A 19,875-nucleotide genomic window follows, 5' to 3' on the forward strand; every position below is an offset into this window, starting at 1 on the left:
GGACCTGAGCAAACTGTTCTAAAGGAAGGTGGCTCTGCCCATGGCCAAAGGGCTGGGACTAGGTGATCTTTAAGGTACATCCAACCCAAACCATTCTGTGAATGGCTCCATGAAATCCTGAAGTGGGCTTCAAAGCCTTCCATGTGTCTGAAGAGGGCTGAAAGGTGTGGCTGGCCTGCCACAGCTGAGCTCTGAACCTTGATCCTTCCCTGCCTGAAGCTTCCATCTCCCAGCCGTCAATCATCTGAAGGACAAGGTCGGCATTTCTCCTGCTGGCCCTTGTGTGACATCACCACGGCTGTGTCCGCATGGAACACCTGGAGTCCGTGTTCCTCTCTGAACTCAGCCTTTGCCATTCCAGGGTGTCTGACAGCACTGCCTGTGCCAGAACCTCCCGGGGCCGTCACTGGACCTCTGTCACCATCCTCTCAAGCAGCACATCCCTTTGAGGGATTTTAACTTCAAAAAACAAAGCTTCATCTTTCTCACAGACTTTATTTATCTTCTGTCACGTGGTTCCATCATGGATAGGAGTTTTCTGCCAGGGTTTTAGAGAGCAAGCCGTGTTATGGAGGGACGTGTCCCCTTCTTTCCTCTAGAAATGGAACCACAGGGCACTTTGGAGACACCTGCACTGCTGGGTTGTTGTGCCTACAACACCAGAGGGGTGCACAGGTGAGGTATGCGGAGGTGCTTTGCTCCAGACCCCAACCCAAAGGCCCCAGGGCGCATCCCTTGCTCAGGGGACACTGGTCACCACAGCACACCACGGCCCGTGCCCGCCCTGACCGGGGAGTCCCCTCTGCCTCAGCCCTTGTCCTCTGCCCTCTATCCCACCCAGCCCCTGTCTCGGACCAGCGTCTAGAGCTTCCCGGGGGTCTGATCCGGCTCCCCCAGCCCTTACTGGGGTCTGACCCTGGCCGGTCCCCGAGGGTCTGACCCTGTCCCGGTCCCCATTCCCAGCCCTTCCCGGGGGTCTGACCCTGTCCAGTTCCCATTCCCAGCCCTTCCCGGGGGTCTGACCCTGTCCCGGTCCCCATCCCCAGCCCTGCCCGGGGATCTGACCCTATCCCGGTCCCCATCCCCAGCCCTGCCCGGGGGTCTGACCCTGTCCGGTCCCCATTCCCAGCCCTGCCCGGGGTCTCAGTCGAGTCCCCCTCAGTCCCCAGGCGGTGACACCCCCGCCACGGGGGGGGGCCCGGTGGCCGCGGCGATGAGGGGGAGCGCGGGGCCGGCCGCGCGCAGCCAATCGGCGCCCTCAGCGCCTGGTCCGATCTCCGCGGAGCTCTCCGATTGGCCGTCCCCCTCCCCTCGCCTCACGTCTCGGCCAATGGGGGCGGAGGGGCGTGGCGCGGGCGGCGAGCGCGCGAGCGGCGGGCGCGGCATGGCGGGGTCCCATAAGGGAGCGCGGCCGTGATGGAGCGCGAGCGGGCGGTGGGCGTCATGTCGGCGCTGTGGTCGGTGGGCGCGGGGCTGCTGCTCCTGCTGCTATGGGTGCGGCACCGCGGGCTGGAGGCCGTGCTGGTGCACCACCGCTGGGTCTTCGTCTGCTTCTTCCTCATGCCGCTCTCCATCCTCTTCGACATCTACTACCAGCTGCGCGCATGGGCCGTGTGGCGCCTCCACAGCGCCCCGCGGCAGCACGCCCAGCGCGTCCGGCACATCCAGGAGCAGGTGAGGCTTGGCCGGACCTCGGAACCCCGGGGGTACCGCGGCTTTGCGAGGGGACGGCGTGTCCCTGTCCCGCTCTCTGTCATCCCTGTCCCGCTCTCTGTCCTCCCCCCTCACCCCGCCATTCCGCCCCCGGGGTAAAGTCCTGCCCGAGCGGGGAAAAGCGAGGGAACAAACGCCAGCGGGGCTTTCAGCCGCCTGCAGGGCTCCTGTCCCGCTGGAACTCCTGCGGAACTCCGTCCCTGCGGCTGCTGCTGTGCTGAGAGCCGGGCCGGGCAGCAGGCTCAGGGACACACGTGTGTGCAACATGGGCACATCGGTGTCTGAACCGCGGGCTCAGAGCGTGTTCTGCTCCCGCTCACACCCTGCTGCTCGGCACCGCCGGCTCCAGGAGCTGCTCCGTGGCCAGATTAAACTTTTCCTCCGCCCAGAAATGCAGATGTCTGTGGTGATTTTGTGCTCTCTGGTGTTCGTGGTAATTCTGTCACGTCCGCTTCTGTTTCCTGCCTTGTCTCTCACATCGCGGATGCAGATGGGTTATTCATGTGCATGGAATTATTCTCGGAGGGGTTGGGGTTGTTGGCTGGGGTTTTTTTACCAGCTGTAGTAGCAACTCAGCTTTGAAGAAAATGCAGTTGTTTGTTCTCTGGGTGTTAACCACTGTGGCTTTGCAGAATTCGTGGCTCATATATATGGCTTACACATTTTCCTTCTCAACTTTTTGTAGAATCCTAGGAGGCTTTGGGTTGGAAAGGGACCTTAAAAATCATCTCGTTCCAACCCCACCTGCCATGGGCAGGGGCATCTTCCACTAGACCAGGTTGTTTAAGGTTGATTCCATTACATGAGGTTCTCTGTCTTTGCCTGGTCATCTGGAGGCTCAAACCACTTTTTGTGTGTTTTGGATTAGAACTAAGATTATAACAGCAATAATACCTCCCTTAGAGGAGGGGATTTTTAAACTCTGTTAGTGTCTTGTTATCTTCCTGAATCCGTCCCCCAAAAGAAAACCCCAGAGCTGCAGGATATTAGAAGTGGGTCCTCTACATAACTATCCCACTCTGGTTATACTTTATTTAGAAGTTCAGAGATCTGCTTCCAAAGCATCCCTGCTGTGACAGTTGTTGCCCTTGCAGGTGCGGGAATGGAAGAAGGAAGGCAGCAAGAGGTACATGTGCACGGGCCGGCCTGGCTGGCTGACAGTGTCACTCCGTGTTGGCAAGTACAAGAAGACTCACAAGAACATCATGATCAATTTAATGGATGTTCTGGAAGTAGACATTGAAAGACAGGTAACAAATCCCACCACAAAGCATTCACTCTAATGGATTTAATAGTTTTCTTCACAATACTCCGAGCTGAAGGGATTAGATTCCCCAAAGAGCAAAATTTTGTAGCAGACCTCTCACATTTCAAGGGTTTGCAGTGTGGGCTTGGATTGTTCCATCTGAAAAACCCAGCATATGGAATTGCTTGGCTTTTATGTGCTGAAGTCTAAAAGACCAGATTGATTTATGGGTTTGGGCACTGAGCAACAAGATGTTGAGGCAGAGGAGGAATCACTAAACAGTTCCCACTATTTTTAGTAGCTCTCTTAGGAAAGTGAGTCTCTGAGTTCTGATAACAGATGGAGGTGTATCCAGTTAGCCATATTTTGTCATCATTAATGCTGAACTCTTAATTTATGTTTGCTGAGAACTTGGGGTGGTTTTTTTGGGGTTTTTTTGCTTTTTTAGGTTGTTCGTGTGGAGCCTTTGGTGTCCATGGGCCAGCTGACTGCATACCTGAATCCCATGGGCTGGACTATTCCTGTGGTACCAGAGCTTGATGATCTCACAGTAGGTAAGGATTGCTGATGACAAGAGACTCACTGATTTTGCTGCACTTCCCTTGGGGTTTTTTAATTGCATTGTTTTAAAGGTTCTAGAAATACTCTGTTGAGCCTTATGTTCTTTGTGGTATTTATGTTATAAGCACTTTTTTAAATATATATATATAATCTTAAAAGAGCTTATAAAGTGAAGGTTTGCTCTCATAAATCACCCACATTTTGGAGTGTGTTTCATTTGATTTGTTGTGTGCTCTCTTGATAAGGTGGCCTGATCATGGGAACTGGCATTGAGTCTTCATCCCATATCTATGGACTTTTTCAGCACACCTGTGTGGCCTATGAACTTGTTCTTGCTGATGGAAGCCTTGTGAGATGTTCACCAGTAAGACAAAATGTTACTTTGCTATCATTTACAATGTCATTGACAGTTATTGGTGTGGATATATGATTTAGTATGACATACATACTTTTTGCAGACTGAAAACTCAGACCTATTTTATGCAGTGCCTTGGTCTTGTGGTACTCTGGGTTTCCTGGTTGCAGCAGAAATAAAAATGGTTCCTGCCAAGAAATATGTCAAAATACATTATGAGCCAGTAAGAGGACTGCAGAAGATTTGTGAGAAGTTCACTGAAGAGTCTAAGAAAAAGGAGAATAGTTTTGTGGAAGGACTTATGTATTCCTTGGATGAAGCAGTCATCATGACAGGAGTCTTGACTGATGAAGCTGAGCAAAGCAAGGTAACTAAAAGGAAGTTACTCACAATAAAAAAAATACTCCCTAAGTCTAACTGAAGCTGTACTAAAATTGGATCAGTCCATCAGACTATTTTAATTCCTACTATGACAGAATGTGTTCTCTAAATCTCTTTTATTGGTGAGAAATGACCCACTGATTTCTTTTGAGGAGGAAGAGAAGGATCTTTTCTCATAGAATGAACAAAAGAGCATTGAACTGCAGTTATTCAGAGTAACTCTGTTCCTAGCAAGCTTTTAATGCTGTTAATATTAATAAAAACACATCAGGGGCATGCCCAGGAAAGTCATGCTAAGTGTTCGTGCAACCCTCCACCTGGATGTTTCCTCTCTGCCATGTGAAATTTTGGATTAATGATGGGTTTAGAGATTGGCATTTTAGGAATTCAGTTCTGTCACATTCATGGGTTCTTAAACAGCTTGTCAGTGGGAAGCCTTACTTAAACCTTAATGGCAAGAAAGGTAAGAAGGAGCCTTGCAGGTGGAGTGAAGGCATCCTAGATGTCTTGTGACAGTCTTATCCAGAGGATATAACACAGATTCCTCCCAGGAAAGGAATCTGGGGACATACTCTATTGCCTGGTAAGGTGTAACTTACCTGATGAATTCTTGTTTTCTTGTAGATAAACAGAATTGGCAATTACTACAAGCCATGGTTCTTTAAGCATGTGGAGAAGTATTTGAAAGCTGACAGGACTGGAGTGGAGTACATTCCTTCCAGACATTATTACCACAGACATACTCGCAGTATCTTCTGGGAGCTCCAGGTAAGACCAGTTCCAAAATTCAAATGTATCTGCAGGAAAGTACTCTGCCCCTTTCCAGTGTAGGTACAATGTACCTTCTTCCCCTTGGCAGCAACTGCTTTCTTTAATGGCAGAAAAAAATGGCAAAGTTTATGGCAAATTTGCACGTCCTGCATTTGAGTGCAGCAAATCCAAAGGCACTTCTTGACATATAAGGTGTTGTACCAGAAACTCCTAATTTTTGGTTTAGTGCTTTTCTGAATTTAGACCTTAAGTATGTATTTCAGCATTAAATTTTTGTACCTACTGAGCAATTTCCAAATTCAGATGGTGGGAAAAAGATGAATGTGAAATTCTGGCTAAAAAACTGCCCCACCTAAAGTAATTCTAAGTAATTACCTGATTACATAATTCCATAAATGTGTTTATTGTCATGTGTAGTTACACAAAACTTGATTTGACATTCTGAAATATTCCTGTTACTACATTTTGAATCTCGGGAGTAAGGTACTAGATCCTTTCAGCTCCTGCAGAAGGTAAAAGGCAGTTGGCTCTGCAGGTGGTAATTAAAATTTTACAGCTTTAAAATGCTATTGAGAAATTTGGCTATTCTTGCAAAACTTCTGTAAAGTTAGCTCCTTTTGCACTCCTCCCTTGGCTGTTGCAAGATAATAGCCTGTTGCTCTCTTTATTTTCTGAAGTTATTTGGGGCTGGGTATGTTGGGATTCATACAACTGAAAATCAGTGGTAACCAGAGGAGGCTCGGGGCAAGGCTCTATAGCCAAGTGCAGTCCAGGCTCCTCTAATTTGCTAATTTGTGTTTTAGTACTTCAGCAAAGTATCACCAATTAAATTTATTGAAAATCTGGCTTAATATTGCCCTGAGGGCTCTGAAGTGTTCTTTTGGTCCACTTACACATTCTTCAGTCAGTCTCTTTTTTTTCTTTCCCCCTTGAAGGATATCATTCCTTTTGGCAATAACCCCGTGTTCCGTTACCTGTTTGGCTGGATGGTGCCCCCAAAAATCTCTCTGCTGAAGCTCACCCAAGGAGAAGCCATTAGGAAGCTGTATGAGCAGCACCACGTTGTGCAGGACATGCTGGTGCCAATGAAGAGCCTTGAAAAATCAATCCAGACCTTCCACGTTGACCTTAATGTAAGAACTGCTCTCCTTAGAACTCAGCAAATCTTGGGTTGTTTGTGATAAGAACTGTGACTGTTGATGTTAAGACATAATATCCTGCTTGTGCAAAAGGTCATTATTGTGTCCTGGGGAGTGCTGTGCTTTGTGAGTCCATGATGCAAGGCTGCAGCAGAAATAAACACAGCTTTCTGAAAAACAGAAGCATTAAATAAAAGATTCAAGCTTTGGTAGAAGCTGACATTTCTAAAAGATTTTATCACTTACTAAAATTTGAACTGATCTTCACCTAAAATGATTGGTGGTCTCACTAAACACCAACTGTGGAGCTTCATTTCCCTTTCTTGCTTTTATTTCTGAATTTATTTTAGTTAGTGTAGAATTTCAATTTAGATAATTTCAATTTTGAACTGACCTGGAAAAGAAAACACTTCCTTCTCTTTTTGCTCAGAATGTTTATTCAGTTGTTGCTTTGAGATCAGGGGTGCTTTATTTGTGGGTGTTTGGGTTTTGGTTTTTTTCCCTTTTAATTTCAAATATTTAAAGGGAGGAGATGTAATTCTAGGAGGACATTTTCAATCTATTTGTGTTATGCTCATTAGAAAGTGCAGCTAAAAACAACACCAGGACAGCTGAGAAGGAAAAGCTGAAAGCAAAAGTTTCAGTCCAAGATTGGGAGAAAGTTCTCTTAACTGTTCATTTTGTCACATTTATTAAAGACCTTAAAGGATGATTGTGTTAAAGAATAAGTGATAAAAGTGTTTCCTGCCCCTGCAGGTGTACCCTATTTGGTTATGTCCTTTCATATTGCCCAACAATCCTGGTATGGTCCATCCCAAAGGAAATGAAGCTGAACTCTATGTGGATATTGGAGCTTATGGAGAGCCCAAAAGCAAACAGTTTGAAGCCAGGGCCTCAATGAGGCAGATGGAAAAGTTTGTAAGAAGTGTGCACGGGTAAGGACCCCACTCCTCAGAATAGTAATAATGTCATATAATTCACACCCATGTTGTTTAATTACAGTTATTTATCCCACAGAACTTTAATATTTAATACTGCATTAATTTAACCACCACAATAATTGAAAACTAATTTAAGTTTCTAATTTTGGTGATTTTTAAATATGATTTCACTTTATTATTTGATTGCATAACCAACCAAACAAAAGGACACACTGGCTGAAGTCATTGTGGTGTAGTTGGGATCTGGGTGAGTTCAGGTCACCTTGAGTACAGTCTGCTGCTACAAAATGCATCCTTGGAATACATCATTCAGGAATCCCAAAAGTTTGGACAGCTTCCCTGCCTGCCCTTGGGACTGTTCTCCCTGCAGTCCTTACAGCATCATGGAGCTGCTCTGCCCCGTCCTTGCACCAGGATGTCCTTGCCCAGGGGGCAGCCTTGGCTGTCCCTGCAGTCAGTCCCTGTGTGTTGGTGGCTCTTTCCTCCCTCAAAACTTGTGCTCCAGAGCTTCCTTTTCCCTGCCTGGGTTCTGGTTGCACAGGACCACAGTGGGCGTGAGGCATGTGCCCACCATCTGTCACAGACTCGAGCCAGCCTAATTTGCTGGAGCGGTGTCAGTGGAGAAGCAGCCACAGGCTGGTTTCTCAGGAACAAAAAGCAACTACATGGTATTTTTACACCATCAGTCTAATTTATCCCCATTTCTATTTTGACCTACTTCTCAGTCTAACAGTGATCATGTCCCATGTGGCTGAGCAATAATGGCAAGGCTGCTTTGAGATGATTTGGGGACTGCAAATGACTTTGAGCTGCAAGAAGTGATTTGCCAGAGAACAAAGCAATCCAAAGTTAATTTTAAGCTTTTTTTTTTTTCATTAACTTGAAATTAAGATTTTAATTTAAAGCTCTTCACTAACAAAGTTTGGTCTGTTTTCTACCTGTCACTGGGAAATGAACAATGGGTAAATGCTTAATCTTCCAGTTTTGTAATCACACAAAACAATAGAGCTTCTATGTTAGGTTGTGTTTTGCTGCTGTACTCTGATGCAGCTTAGAGAGCACACTGTAGGAGTGAGGAAGAGTCCACAGCTGAAGAAGGATTTAATTTGTAAATGGACCTTTGTTTCACCATGCTTTGTTTACACTATGAATTTATCTTCTTGGCCTGGTCTCATTTTGCCTTCTTAGTTCTGTTCTTAATGTCCAGAGAAATGAAAAAGTCAAAGAATGTGTTGTTACATCTGTCTTGAATGGATATTGTAATGCAGACAAATATGAGATTCTATAACTGTACCTACATGGGTCCTAAGAAAATAGGCAGAAAAAAAGACTAAATCCACAAAACACAATTGTCTGTGTGTCCCAGCATAATCCATGTGAGCTATGTATTTGCTTGTTTTTAAAAAGCATTGTTGATGTTTTTGTTTTAAGTATTTGCTGTTCATAACTTTTACTGAATTTTTTTTAATATTCTATATCAAATCCTGTGGCTCCATTAACACTGAATCTCTGTCTCTTCTTTTTCCCCTCTCTCCAGTTTCCAGATGCTGTATGCAGATTGTTACATGACCCGTGAGGAGTTCTGGGATATGTTTGATGGCTCGTTGTACCACAAGCTGAGGGAGGAGATGAATTGCAAGGATGCCTTTCCAGAAGTGTATGACAAAATCTGCAAGGCTGCAAGGCACTGAGCCTGGCTAAGCTCACCAAGCAATCAGGGAAAGAGGAATTTACCTATAGCTAGTCAGTATATCCTTAAAAAAAAAAAAGCTTTATTGCTCTCCAAATAAGCTCATTCTTATTGATGTTTAAAGGTATGAATTCCTGCTTTACACATTTATGTTTAGTATTTCTTCGTATGTTTTAAAACCAGTTTTCCAAACTCAGAGTGATTGTTTTTAAGAAATCTGAAGTGCTAGCCTTTGTATCTAATGTAGTGACATAGGTGAGTTCACCTATTTCCAGGCAGAAGAAAAATAACGGGAATGAATGAAGACACTGGAGTTACACCAGCTATATTTAACATGACTTCTGAAAAACAGGAGGGAGGGCTCAGAAATAGGTGCCAAAGCTGAACACATTGTCTAATTAATCATGTTGTTAAAAACATTTGCCTCCAGTCAGTGTCCTGGAGCAGCTCTGCAGTAGCTCATCCCTACTCCATCCTCCTCCAGCTGCACGACGGTGGTGCTGGGCTGCTCACCGTGTCCTGCAGGGCAGCTGAGCTCCCCAGGCCTGGCTTCTGCTGGAAAACTGAGCACTGAGGTGTGAAGAAGATGCTTTTTACTTGTGCCTATCAGATTTGTACTGATTTTGATTATGAAGTGCGAATGGATGTAGGTTTTTTTAGGTGTTTTGTAGTTGGCCAACAGTGCATTGGTGTTTTTTTGCCCCAAAGTATCAATGTTCTGGCTTAGACCACTGAAAAAAAAAATTGCTGCTATTTCATATAGCCAAATTTTAATTTCTATGTGGGTCAGTTTGTTTGGGTTTCTTTTGGGTTTGTGTTTTTTGGGGTTGTTTGGTTGTGGCTTAATTTTAGTGCCTTATAAGTACTCAGTTGGAGGAAGATATGGCTCATCTCAGATTGTTCTGTCCTGGCCTGTGGGAGAAGGAAGGAAGTCAAGGCTGCATTTATAGGAGTTTTGTTAGAGCAAGTGGCTGTGGATAAGAACTGTTGATGTGAATCTTGTTACACACAGGCTTTGGTTCAGACTTGAGTGACATTTTTGCTTTTCATTTTAGCTGGGTTAGGTTGATAGGCTTTGTAAAAGGACTGTTTCAGTCACCTGGGGAGGAAATAACAGCAAGTACTGTTAGTTCCCTCTTCTGCTGCTCGCAGGTGAAAATGGCACAGTCGTGGACTTGATACACTTGAGTGTAGAAGTGTGGAGATGTTTTGACCCTGTAGCCAGAATCAGGGTTCCAAACCAAGCCTGTGTCTTGTCCAAGCAGTACTGAAAATTGTTACTTGAAACCTTACTGAGCCTGATGGAAAATAAAGTAATTTTATTGAGGCTTGTGTAGGGGGTAACATGGAGAACTTCTCAAACAGTTACCAGTGGGAGGTGTAATTTTATTATGCGTGCTAAACCAATGATTTTATTTATTGATAGATGGATGTTTAAGGTCCAGATGAAACCAATGATAAAGCAGTAGCAGGAATAAGCTTGGGCTGTAACTCAGTGATGCAAGTAAGGTGCCCCCTCAAATCCTGCACAGGGGCAGCATTCCATGGGGAGACACAGCCAGTGCAGAGTGTCCTCAGTGCTGCCCGGGCCCTGGGGCTGTGTCAGTGATCCAGGAGTGCCTGCCACGCCTCCTGGCTGCACCAGGGGTACACAGGAAGGCAAGTGTTGATTCTCAGGGTGTGACCTGCCTTCCTGCCCCTACGAGGGAATTGTCCCTGGGGTGAAGCTACGATTAGCCCAGTGCTTGTATAGCCTGCACAGAGCAAGAATGGTTTGGTTAGCTTTGAAAGGGCAATGTTGAAACAGCTAGAGGATATGCAAATACTTCTACTTAGGCTGTGTTTCACTTATGTACTGATGATCTTTAGGTATGCACTGTGTTTTGTTTTTTCAGTCCTTAATTTATTGGCAAACTTTGTATGCTGTGATGGGGTACTGCACTGTATCAGTCACACACATGCACACACACACCATTGCTATTGCTCTTGGTTTTTGGTTGTATGGGCTGTTGAAAATAAAGCTCTGGCCGGCGTACTGTTCCAAGGGGTGTCTTTTAATGAGTGCTTGCTTGCTTTTCAGCAGCTGTTTATCATTTCTCTCTGCTTCTTGTGTCATTACACATGGCCACTGATTACAGAGAAAAGTCTGGGTGAGACACTCAGGGCAGTATGAGGAGGTGGTGGGAGGTGATGTTTGCAGGAATGTTTCTGAAGTCTGTGAACCTTCACTTATCTTTTCCCCAAGACACACCTGCAATAAAAGAAATACCTCATAGCTGAGCCTTTAACCCTTCACTTATGCCCCACTAGCTCCACACAGCTTCATGATGCCAATTGTCCCGATGTTTTACACACACCACTTCCTTCTTTCCCCGTGACATTTTGTCCAAGGAGGACAAATTCCCATTTTGCATTTAGGTGCTACCCATTGACAATGGGTAATTCTTCTCATTTCATGCTAATAAATCTAATCCCTGCCTTGAATGAGCAGCCAAAAGTGAGTCCAGACTCAGTGCACTCTTCAGCCTGAGGAGGTTCACACCCACCTCTTCTGTCTCCTTGATAAATCTCTTCATGGAGCTCTGTAGGCTCACTGGGAGGTGCTCCTGCCCCTCCCTGCTCGCAGCTGGTGCACTTTCTCCCAGGGTGCACACTGCTCTTTTCCCAGGGAGAAAGCCAGGCTGCCAAGTGCCTCAGCCCTGCTGAAGCTGCAGTTCAGGTGCCAAAACCCTTCCGTGCTGGCCTTGGCTCAGGCTGCGTTGCACAACCCTCCTTTGTGGCCCCAGCAGCATTTCTGTACCCTCCCTCACCCACATCACTGCTCAGGCATTTCCCTTCAGAGACCTCCTCCTTTGGAACAATAGCCAGGATTTCCTTAAATCGCTGCAGTTTTACCTGTGTTCCATTATCTCCCCCCACCAAATGATAATTGCAGCTTAATTAGCATACATAATCAGCCATACCAACATGTAATTACACCTAGATTTAATTATTCCTGTCTGGTCTAAACACTTGTACAAGACCTAATAAACTTAACTCTAGGAGAACAACATGCTCCTGGAACATTTTTATGGCCAGCTTTTGTTGCTACTGACATTTTCTGCCCATCTCACTTTCTCCACTGCCTCCAGGGTTTCATTCCCTGCTCATCTTTGCTATGGTAACACTTTTTCAGACCCACTTCTCTGTGGAGTTGCGGTGGACCTGGTGCTACTCAGGTGTGGTAACACCACCCAGAACAGGTATGTGCAACTCCTCTAGGTAGTAGCAGAGTTTGAAAGGATGTGTTTAACCATGAGTGAGCTGTGTGTGCCATCACACCTTCCTTGGGAGCATGTGCAGGATCCGGCATCCTCTTCTTGTGTATGTAATTTCTCTAAAGTCACAGTTGAAAATAGTTAATTACTGCTCAATTGCAGTGTCATTGCCCCCTCCTTTAAGTCTCTGTTCAGCCAGGCAGAGAGAGGACAGGGACTCCTCTGTGTCATCCCTACCTATCCTAGGGAAATTCCAGCAGTTTGTCTCTCTTGTCCTTTGCTCCTGGGCCTCCCCAGCTGCTATCAGCCACTGTCATGTGAATGGCAGGCTCCTGGCTGCTCCTGAGGTTCCCGCAGTTTGAGAAAGCTGCTGAGGAGCAGGCTCAGTGTGCCAGCACCACAGCCACTCACCTCAGCAAGTGATACAACAACAGTGGCACATCTTTGCCAAAGGGAGTCAACCGTGCAGGAGGGGGAGGAGGACACAGTACCCAGGGAGAGCCCCACCAGTCTCCTCCAGGAGCAGCTCTGGCCATAGCAGGCCATAAAGAGTTGATTATCCCTGCAGGCTTGAGCTCACTCACCAGTCCCCTCCTGCCAGCTGCAGTGAAGGGCAGCAGTGTCACAACCTCCCCACTCAAGTGTAATCTGAACGTTCCCCACCAATTACCAAGATGTCTTGACCTCTTTCAGGCTGCCTGTTCCTCACTCAGCTGGATAAAGGAGAGCAGCCATGTGGATTCCTGCTGATCATCTCTAGCCAAGGTGGACTATTTCAGACTAAAGCTTTCTCTGTCTGCTTTGAGCCCTTTAGGCTTTGTTCTGGTTCTCCATGGGGAAGCTGCCAAGATGAATACAGCTCCAGGAATGGGTACTGAGGGAAGGGCTCCTACCTGCACTGGCTCTGCAATGTGCTGCTGATGCTGCTAGAGGAAAAACTGGCTTTTAAGCAGCAGAGTATGGCTTTTTTTGAGGATACAAGGAGCTCCTGGCACCTAAAAGGACTCAAACCCTGCTGCCCTCATCCATTAAGTGCATCCGCTTGCTTGCAGGTGAAACAGAGCAAAACTAATGGCAAGGGTTGTCCAAGCATCCCTTGAAAAGGGCAAAGGCCTGAGGATGCAGGCAGAGGCACTGTGGGCACTGCTGAGCTCCTGCCAGGCTCACCTGCCTGTGGGCAGCATGTGCTCCCTGCTGTATCACCATGATATTTTGTAAAAGATCCCTTCACCAGGATTTCTTCTCCTGGAAAGATGAGAAGCTGCAGCTTCTCCATGTTTTGCTCCTCTGGAATGTGATTTGGAGAACTGTTTACCCAGCACGTGAATTGCTTTTAATTAATGGCCAATCACAGACAGCTTTGTCAGACTCTCTGAGTCTGTCACGGGTTTTTATTATTCATTCTTGTCTAACCTTCTGATGTCTCTTTTCTCTTTCTTTAGTATAGTTTTAGTATATCATTTTCTTTTACTATAATATCATAAAATAATAAATCAGCCTTCTGAGAACTTGGAGTCAATTCTAATCTCTCACCTCATCCTGGGACCCACAACACCACAACACTGCTGGGTGCTCAGCACATCCTGTGCTTCCACCCCAGGCTGCCCCCAGCTGGAGCTGGGTGTCCTGGACCATCCTGCGCAAAGAGTCCCTGTGCAAGGAGCTGCTTCCCAGCGGGCACAGACAGTCTGGGAGGTCAGAAAAGCTACCCCAGTAAGTCCAGCTGTCCCCACACATCCAGCTCTCACCTGGCTGCCCGTGTCCCCAGGACTGCCTGCAGGCACATGCTGACAGCTCTGCTCCTCAAGGACCACGGGGATGGCGGCAGCCCTTGCCATGGCAACCATCACCGTGGCACCCAGCATCTCCATTCCCCAGGGAATGTCCCCTCCCCTGGGCAGGGAGGGATGGAAAACAGCAGGGAAAAAAAACAAAGTGTTGTCTGCTCAGGGGGAGCTATCTGAAAGCACCCAAGGGTGACCCCAGAGGGAGCCCCTGCACCTTGGGTAGCTGCCAGGGAGCAGGGGCTGTACAGTAATTTTATATTCCCCAAGGGGCAAATCAAAGGCAGGACCTGTAACCACCACTCCACTGGGCATAAAAACATTGTCCAGCAGTTACAGTAACATCACTGGAGGGGATCAAATAGGTGAGCCAAGGGTGTGAGCCAGCACTGTGGGGTCACAGGCCCTACAAGCTGTGTAGGAGCCCTTCCACAGGCAGATGGGATGTGCCACCACCCTGTGCCCACCCTGAGCCCAAACTGCAAATCCTCTGCAGGATGGAGAGGGGTTTGACCACTGAATGACTTGGCTTCTCACCTGCCCTGACTTCTCTTCCCTAGCCCTGCCTGGTGCTAGCTGGGGATGCTGCTGGAAAGGGAAGAACCATTTTCCACCAGCCCGGCCCGGTGGCTACTCTCCCACTGACCCCTTGATCTCTTTGGTGCCGTGCCAGGCACTGATTCAAGACAGCTGCTACTGCCTGCTTGGTCTCTCATTTATCTTCTCCCCATCCTCAGCATTTTCCCTCCCGGAAATCCCTCGGGGCAAAGAGGGAGGCCCCAGACAGGAGCTGAGCCCCTCCTGTGCAGGGCACGCCTCTCTCAGGCCACTCTTTTGGCCCCAATGCCATAAATCAGCCCCAGCAAAGCAGCAGGGGAGCAGTTTGGTGAAAGGCTGCAGGGACAGCAGTACCTTTATTAGGTCGCCCCAGCACAGCTGGAAAAAATAAGGAACCCAGACAGGCTTTCAGGCACATAACCCCTGAGCTGAGCCCCGCATTCAGCCCTGTCTGCTGATTTAATAAGAGATCAGCTTTCCCCGCAGACCACATCTCCTGTGCAGCCTTAAACCCTCTCCTGGTTAAAACACTGCCCTGGAGAATCAATCCAAGATGGTTTTGTCCCTTTGATCAGCACAGCAGGTAATAAGTCACCGATGGAAATGTGTTTCACTTCTCTGGCTCCAGCAACAGAAATGGAGACACCCCCTCTGTCCTGAGCTGCCTGGTGAAAATCTCACGGTTCCTGGGGAGATGGACAAAGGGTTTTGCAGTGTGGCTCTGGAGGTCCCCATGGACACACAGCAGCACCTGGGTGAGCAAATTCCCTTCCCGCGGGATCCATCCTCATCTCCAGCCTCACAGACAGCCACAGCGTTTGCAGTGCCTCATTGTGGGGACAAACACGGAGGGAGAAGGATTTCCTGACCAAACCAGGGCAGGCTGGTCTGGGAGCTGCCAGGAAACGTGGGCCAGATCCCAGCTCCAGCACGGAGCTGCTGAGGGACTGCCACAGGATGTTCAGTCACCTGGCAGAACTGGCTCAACTGCTTAATGACTTTAATGCTTCTAGATAACCTGGAGCATAAAGATGTGCTCTTTAATTCCTCGCTTTTGCTCATTTCCAGCCCTCTGTAAACATGAGGGCTTCACATTATAAAAGAACTGTGAAGATTTTTTTTTAAAACCCCATTTTTAAAATAAGGATTCATTCTTATTTCCCTATATTTAAAAAGGAATATTTAACTCTTCTTTGAAGTGCTGTCTCCTCCTCCAGTGGTGTGCTCCAGAGATGTTGAACTCCCTCTGAGCTGAGGGAGGAGCTGAAAAGCGCAGTGTGGAGGTGGTCACTGGGTGTCAGGCGATGTCCGTCGGCCAGACTGGGTTGGAGAAAGCTGGAATGAGCTGAGAAGGTGGCTTTGATCTCTCAGCCCTCCTTCAGGCACCCTCCAAGTGCTTCTGTCCCTGAACACTTGGGACATGCTGCCCCAAGAGGGAGGCTGGAAGGGGAAGCAGACGGGCCCTTTGCTTTCAGGGACCCTTTTTGTCCTGTCCTGGCTCTATTCGCTATTTTTTACTGTTACACGAGGGCGGGCACTGTGCAAGAACTGTTCCTGCTGGACAGAACTCCTGGGCCAAGCCGTGGAGTTTGACCTGGATGATGCCATTCCCAAAGTGCAGCTCCTCAGGGACAAACAGGAAACATTTGGCATCGAGTGCTTTGAGCAGGCCATTGTCCTGGCGTGAAAAATGTGTATTTTACGATTGGCTTTTTGCAAATATTAAAATGAATATTATTTGTGTTGTGTTAGAAAGTTGCGCTCTATTAATTTTTTATAGTTTTAGGTTATAACAATGTTAAAATAGAAAATATGCTATGTGAGATACTTTTTTTAAAATAAAGGACTCGCAGCGAGATAGCAGCCACAGGACACCTAAATCTTTCAGAGAAAGAGAATTTATTGCTCCATTATCAAAAGAAAGGAAGTTCTTCCTGCCTCGCTCAGCCATGACGATGCTGTTAGGATTAAGAGGAAGAAGTTGAGGATGACCAGACAGAATCCTGCGTTTGAAAGGAATTTATGCATCATGTATGACGTGTATGAATATGCAACAGGCTGTTGTTTTTAAGGGTTAATCCTCTGTTAACGTCTCTCCTTTTTCGGGCTACTTTGCCCAGAAGAGGTACCTGGATTATCCATAACTCTTTGCTTCTATTGTCTCCTATTGTCCTAATCCAAATTGTCCAAATTATTATTGCTCTAATTAGATTTTTAGATTATTTTTATAACCATTTTAATACCATTAAACTTTTAAAATTTTAAAAGCAAGTGACTGGCGTTTTTCACACCCCAGCTGCGCAAAGCCAGGACCGGGGGGGCGGACGGAGCTGGCAAAGCGCTCTTTGAGGCGATGAACGCCACTTCTGAGGGCAGGACGGACAAATGGCCGCTGGCCCTCAGAGCCGGCGGGACGGCAGCGAGTTCCCCAGCAGCAGCCTCTCCCAAGAACCAGCACCTTCTCGGTTTTCCAAGCCTTGGAAAAGCGTCCTAATTAGGAAGGGACGCCCAAATCGTGGCGGTGCCAGTCCTGTGTGAGCCCAAATCGTGGCGGCGCCAGTCCGGCGTGTGGGCCCTGTCCCCGGCCCGGCGCCACCCACGGTTCCCCTCACGCTGCAGCCGCTCCTCCCGCCCGGCAGGGGGCGCCCGCCGCAACCATAGAGAGCGGCGCGCGCCGCCCAGCTCTCCCCGCGCGTGTGTCCGCCCACGTGACAGGGAGGGGCTCCCCATTGGCCGCGCCGGCGGGGCCGGGCGCGCGCCCCCGCGAGTGTAAGTGCGCGCGCGGGCGTGCGTGTGCACGTGTGCGAGTGTGCGTGCTCAGGTGTATGCGTGCGCTCAGGTGCGTGCGTGTCCGTGTGCGAGTGTTCGTGCGCTCAGGTGTGTGAGTGTGCGTGCGCTCAGGTGCGTGCGTATGCACCTATGCGAGTGCTCAGGCGTGTGCGTGTGTCCCTGTGTGAGTGTGCGTGCGCTCAGGTGTGTGCGTCTCCCTGTGTGAGTGTGCGTGCGCTCAGGTGTGTGCGTGTCCCTGTGTGAGTGTGCGTGCGCTCAGGTGTGCGCACAGGTGTGTGTGCGCGCTCAGGTGTGTGTGTGCGTGCGTGTGCACGCGTGTGCGCTCAGGTGTTCCCCCGCGGCATCCCCACGTGTCCGTGCCCGTACCTGTACGCCCCGCAAGGTGTTCGCTCCCGCGTGTGCACCCGTGCAGCCAGGTGTGTGTGTGTGTGCGGGTGTGCCCGTGCCCGGTACCTGCGTGTCCCGGAAAGCGTGCAGGGCTGTGCAGCGCTCGGGTGTGACGGGCTGCCTGCATGTGCACACCTGGGTGTGTTCTCCTGTCCGTGTAGTGACCTGTGCATCCCGCGGAGAGCTCGCGTGTGTGCCCCCAGGTGTGTGTGGGTCCGTGTGAGCTCTGGAGCCCGTGTGTCGCTGTCAGGGTGACTGCAGACCCTGACCTCGCTCTGTCCCGTCTCCCTCCGCAGCCCTCTCCGTGCCGCCATGGAGGCCTTGCTGAGGAGCTGCCGAGTCCCGGCGCTGGGTCAGCGCGGGGCCAGGGCCCGGCACGGCGGCACCGCGGGCAGGGCCCGGCGCCTGCTGCTCTCGCAGCTCTTCCAGCCGCTGGCCCTGTCCCCGGGCGGCCAGGCAGGCTCCGAGGTCCGGCCCGGGGAGCCCAGCTGCCGCAGCCAGCGGCTGATGCTGCAGGGCGGGCTCATCCACCCCACCAGCCCCGGCTGCTACTGCTACCTGCCGCCCACCGTGCGCGCCATGGAGAAGCTGATCAAGCTGATGGACGAGGAGATGCAGGCGGTGGGCGGGCAGAAGCTGAACCTGCCCAGCCTGTGCTCGGCGGAGCTGTGGCGCGCCAGCGGCCGCTGGGACCAGATGGGGTCGGAGCTGTTCCGGCTGCTGGATCGGCACCAGCACGGCTACTGCCTGGGCCCCACGCACGAGGAGCTGGTGACGGCGCTGGTGGCCTCGCAGAGCGGCCTGTCCTACAAGCAGCTCCCGCTGCGCCTCTACCAGGTCACCAGGAAGTTCCGTGACGAGCCCAAGCCCCGCTTCGGCCTGCTGCGCAGCCGGGAGTTCTACATGAAGGACATGTACACCTTCGACAGCTCCGAGGAGGCGGCTCGGCGCACCTACGAGCAGGTGTGCGCCGCCTACTGCAGCCTCTTCGCCCGCCTGGGGCTGCCCTTCGTCAAGGTGCGGGCGGCCACGGGCAGCATCGGCGGCAGCACGTCGCACGAGTTCCAGCTGCCGGCGGACGTCGGCGAGGACCGGCTGCTGCTGTGCCCTCAGGGACATTTCGCGGCCAACGTGGAGACGCTGAACGCGGAGCAGACCTCGTGCCCCGCGTGCGGGGAGAAGCTCACCGAGACCAAAGGCATCGAGGTGGGGCACACCTTTTACCTGGGCACCAAGTACTCCTCGGTCGCCAACGCCGTCTTCTCCTCCGCCGAGAACAAGCCGCAGCTGGCGGAAATGGGCTGCTACGGCCTGGGCGTCACCCGCATCCTGGCGGCCTCCATCGAGGTGCTCTCCACCGAGGACAGCATCCGCTGGCCGAGCCTCATCGCGCCCTACCAGCTGTGCTTCATCCCGCCCAAGAGGGGCAGCAGGGAGGAGGAGGAGGGGGCGGCGCTGCTGGAGCGGGTGTACGATGAGCTGGCCGAGGCGCTGCCCCGGCTCGCCGGCGAGGCGGTGCTGGACGACCGGAGCCAGCTGACCATCGGCAAGAGGCTGAAGGATGCCCAAAGGCTGGGCTATCCCTACGTGGTGGTGGCTGGGAAGAGGGTCTGCGAGGACCCCCCGGTCTTTGAGGTTTGGAATCAGAATGCCGGCGAGGTTTTGTTTCTCACCAAAGAAGGGGTCATAGAGCTGCTGAGTAAAGTGCAAGTCCCTTGAATGGCTCCTCTCTGAATCCGTCATGTCTGCCGCAGTGAGTTCGTCTGAGCAGCCCTGGTGACGGCTCTGGGTGAGCAGAGGCAAATCCAGCTCATGTCAGAGCCAGCCACAGTGTCCTGCAGGTGCGCCAGGCGCTGAGGTTGAGCTGGAATCAGCACACATCCCACCACAGGGCTGGGGATGTTCCTCCCTCTGGGAACAGGTCCCTGGAAGCTGCTTTTTTCAGCACTTCCAGCCTCGAGTGGCCGTGGGAGCGCTGGCAGGGCCATCCCCTCACTGCCTAGCAGGGACAGACTAGCCATGGCCTTTGTCAGGAGCACAGGACAGCCAAAACTGCACAAGGGCACAGGAGGGCTCCCCTCACTGCCACGTTCTCAGCATGAAGGATTCTGAGACAAAGGAAGGCGACTTTCCTCTGTTTGCATCTCTTTGGGAACACCCACGTCCCATGAGGATGGAAGCTTGCCATGGCAGGCCCCAGGGCTCCTGTGAGGAATTGCTTGGTGCCATGCCAGCAGCACTGACAGGACAGGGAGCTGCTTGGAGGGGTCACCTCACCCTGTGCCACAGCTCCTCAGTCTGA

At 50.1% G+C, this 19,875-nt stretch overlaps 2 protein-coding genes across 2 annotated transcripts; both read left to right on the forward strand.

The window, feature by feature from the left end:
• The first annotated feature begins 1,365 nt into the window (after positions 1–1,365).
• Positions 1,366–10,824, forward strand: DHCR24 (24-dehydrocholesterol reductase). The gene is made up of 9 exons (XM_084211116.1): positions 1,366–1,674; positions 2,808–2,963; positions 3,408–3,513; positions 3,766–3,884; positions 3,979–4,242; positions 4,881–5,024; positions 5,963–6,160; positions 6,923–7,101; positions 8,645–10,824. The coding sequence occupies exons 1-9, from the start codon at positions 1,417–1,419 to the stop codon at positions 8,796–8,798; spliced, it is 1,578 nt and encodes a 525-aa protein (XP_084067242.1). The 5' UTR covers positions 1,366–1,416; the 3' UTR covers positions 8,799–10,824.
• A 6,297-nt stretch (positions 10,825–17,121) lies between these two features.
• On the forward strand, positions 17,122–19,839 carry PARS2 (prolyl-tRNA synthetase 2, mitochondrial). Its single transcript, XM_084211544.1, has 2 exons — positions 17,122–17,165; positions 17,870–19,839. Exon 2 carries the CDS (start codon positions 17,886–17,888, stop codon positions 19,290–19,292), a length of 1,407 nt encoding a protein of 468 aa, XP_084067670.1. The 5' UTR covers positions 17,122–17,165; positions 17,870–17,885; the 3' UTR covers positions 19,293–19,839.
• The last annotated feature ends 36 nt before the right edge of the window (positions 19,840–19,875 follow it).

Source organism: Fringilla coelebs, assembly GCF_963513975.1.
Source record: "Fringilla coelebs genome assembly, chromosome: 9".
In the NCBI taxonomy this organism is placed as follows: Eukaryota; Metazoa; Chordata; class Aves; order Passeriformes; family Fringillidae; genus Fringilla; species Fringilla coelebs.